Source organism: Lepidothrix coronata, unplaced genomic scaffold (genome assembly GCF_001604755.1).
Source record: "Lepidothrix coronata isolate B3197 unplaced genomic scaffold, Lepidothrix_coronata-1.0 Scaffold447, whole genome shotgun sequence".
In the NCBI taxonomy this organism is placed as follows: Eukaryota; Metazoa; Chordata; class Aves; order Passeriformes; family Pipridae; genus Lepidothrix; species Lepidothrix coronata.
In genome coordinates this window covers 24,417-27,262 of record NW_016690627.1, presented here as the reverse complement: position 1 = coordinate 27,262, position 2,846 = coordinate 24,417, and the positions used below count along the sequence as shown (strand labels likewise).

General features: G+C 70.1%; 1 protein-coding gene across 1 annotated transcript in view; it reads right to left on the bottom strand.

Moving 5' to 3' along the window:
- The window catches only part of AMHR2 (anti-Mullerian hormone receptor type 2), an 8,776-nt gene continuing 5,930 nt past the window's right edge, over positions 1-2,846 (bottom strand). Inside the window, exons 9-13 of the mRNA XM_017839656.1 lie at positions 2,436-2,583; positions 2,224-2,360; positions 1,488-1,646; positions 116-579; positions 1-33 (exon numbers count right to left, since the gene is read on the bottom strand). Of these exons, the coding sequence (XP_017695145.1) occupies positions 151-579; positions 1,488-1,646; positions 2,224-2,360; positions 2,436-2,583 (873 nt within the window). The 3' untranslated portion in view covers positions 1-33; positions 116-150. The remainder of the gene's footprint in view (positions 34-115; positions 580-1,487; positions 1,647-2,223; positions 2,361-2,435; positions 2,584-2,846) is intronic.

The following is a 2,846-nucleotide window of genomic DNA, read 5'->3' as shown; positions in this document are numbered from 1 at the left end:
GGAGGAGGAGGAGGAGGAGGAAGACGAAGAGCGCTGTGGAGGGACAGCACAGCCATGAGCACCTGGGGGGAGGCTGGGGGAGACCCCCTGTGCCCCCCCTGTGACCCCCCCCCACCTTGTGCCTCTTCTGAGCCTTCTTCATCTTCTTCTTCATCTTCTTGGCCGCCTTCTTGTCCAGCCCGGGGGGGTACAGGGAGGGCACCCCAGGGTGGGGGGGCTGCAGGGGTGGAACCAGGGGGGGGGCCGAGGGGCCCAGGGGAGGGCCTGTGGGGTACGGGGGGGGGCCAGGGGGGTACGGGGGCTGCCCTGGCCCCCCCAGAGGGTTGGAGGGTACCCCGGGGGGTGGATACACGGGGTTGGGGGGTGGCACCTGGGGGGAGTACGTGGGGTTTGGGGGGTACACGGGGTTGGGGGGGGGCGGCTGCCCTGGGGGGAAAAAAGAGAAGATTGAGGGGGGGACCCCCAACCTGTCACTGCCCGAGGGAGGGGGCAGGAGTGGGGGTCAAGGCAGCCCCCCCCATTCTGGGGTGTCCCCCCCATACCTGCACCAGGGTTCCACATGGTTGGTGACTCCGGGACCTGGGGGGGCACACGGGGTGAGTGGGGACCCCCCAATACCGCAGGAAGGATCCGTGGGGACCCCCACTGCCATGGGGACCCCCCCCGGCCTCCGAGGGGAAACTGAGCCACGGCAGCTCGGGGGGTCCCGGCCATGTGTGTGTTTGTCCCCCCCCCGGGGGGACAGGGCGATGTGGGGGTGCAGGGGGGAGCCCGAGATGTGGGAGGGTTATGGGGGAGTCAAGGGGTTTGGGGGTGCCGGGGGAAATTGGGGTTACACAGGGGGGATCTGGGGGTCCTGGGTGGGTCTGGGGGTGCAGGTGGGGTTTGGGGTGCACAGGCTGATTTTTGGGGTGCAGAACGGGGTGCAGGAGGGGTTTGGGGTGCACAGGGTGATTTTTGGGGTGCAGGGGGTTTTTGGGGTGCACAGGAGGACTTTGGGGTGCAAAATGGAGTGCAGGGGGGAGTTGGGGTGAACAAGAGGGTTTGGGGGGCAGAACGAGGTGCAGGAGGTTTTTGGAGTGCACAGGAGGACTTTGGGGTGCAGAATGGAGTGCAGGGGGGGTTGGGGTGCCCAGGGGGGTTTTGGGGAGAAGAACGGGGTGCAGGGGGGTTTTGGGGTGCACGGGGGGGGTTGGGGTGCAGAACGGGGTGCAGGAGGTGTTTGGGGTGCTGGAGGGGTTTTGAGGTGCACAGGGGGTGGATCGGGGGGGTTCGGGGGCTCCGCTCCCACCTGCGCTCCGGCCGCGGCCCCTCCCGGCAGGAAGCGGGGGCGGGGCTTAGCAACAGGCCCCTCCCCATAGGCGGTGCCTGTTGTAGCCCCTCCCTCGGGGCGTGGTCAGAGTGCGGCTCCTCTCCCGGGTCCCCCCACCCGCCCGCCCCCCCTCCTCCCCCGCCGCTCCCGGTGCCTCCGTTTCCCCCGCACGTACCTGGCGAAAGGGGGGTGGTCGCGGGCCGGGGTCCCCCGGGGGGGGCGCGGGACCCGCAGCCAAGCGCTGCAGCCGCTGGAGCGCCCGCTCGGCCGAGAGCCGCGCCTCGGGGTCGGGGTCCCAGCAGTCCTCCAGCAGCTCCGGCAGAGCCCCCCCGGGCTGTGGGATCACCCCCCCCCACCGTGGGCTCAGCGGGGAGGGGGAACACTCCCATGCCCAGGGGATCCCGCTGAGCATGGCACCCCCAAAGAGGGACATCCCCTAAACAGGGACACCCACCCCAGGCTGGGACACCCCTGGCACCTTCGGCACCCCTGGGCACTCAAGAAGAGGTCTTGCCCTGGGAAGGGGCACCCCTGAGCTCCCCCAGGCACCCCTGGGCATCAAAGCAGGGACCTCCCGGGATGTCGGACCCCCCTCCATGCACTCAGAGGGACCCCCTTGGTGGGGGAACACCCCCACACCCAGGAGAGTCCCACTGGGTAGGACACCTCCAAATAGGGACACCCTCCCAAGCAGGGATACCGCCGGACTGGGACCCCCCTGGGCACCCCCAGACCTCCCTGGGCACCAAGGCAGGGACCCCCCCCTTGGCCATGGGCCCCCTGAGTCACCCTGCACACCCCTGGGACCCTCTGGGCATGGACCCCCACAGGTCACCCCCACCCACGGCACCCTCAGCACCCCGGGCCATCCTCGGGCACCCAGTCGGGGGGTGCCCCCTCGGGGGTCTGACCTGAGGGGCTTGGTGCCAGGCGGGGGGGATGAGCGGCCGCCGCCGCTCGTCTGCGGCCAAGCGCCGGAGCTGTGCCCCCGTGGGGCTGGAGCCCAGCTCTGCCTCGTAGGCCAGCTGGAACGCTGGCACAGGGGCTCCTGTGGGGCAGGGAGGGGGTCAGTGGGGCCGGGGGGGTCCGCAGGGAGTAGGGGGGAACCCCTAGGGGTGCTCACCGGGGCTGAGGGCCTGGCAGCGGGACAGGATCTCCCAGAGCAGCAGGGCCAGGGCGTAGACGTCGGCCTGGCGCAGGGCACGGCCCCAGGCCTGCAGGTCCAGGCTCTCATCCAGGATTTCAGGTGCCAGGTACCGCTGGGTGCCCGCCTGTGCCCGCCAGGGCCATGAGCCCCATGTGGGGTCGGGGGCACAGCGGTACAGGGGCACAGGAGCACCGGCCCCCCTGCACTGGGGCTGGCCAAGCTCAGGCACGATGGCTTGGCTGGCACCCAGACACCACCCTGCCAGCAGTTTGGGTGGTCCCATCCCCAGCCTGTCACCTTCACTTCCCATACCTTCCCATCCCTATCCCCAGCCTGTCATCCCTTGCCTTCTCTTCCCATCCCATCCCATCCCATCCCATCCCATCC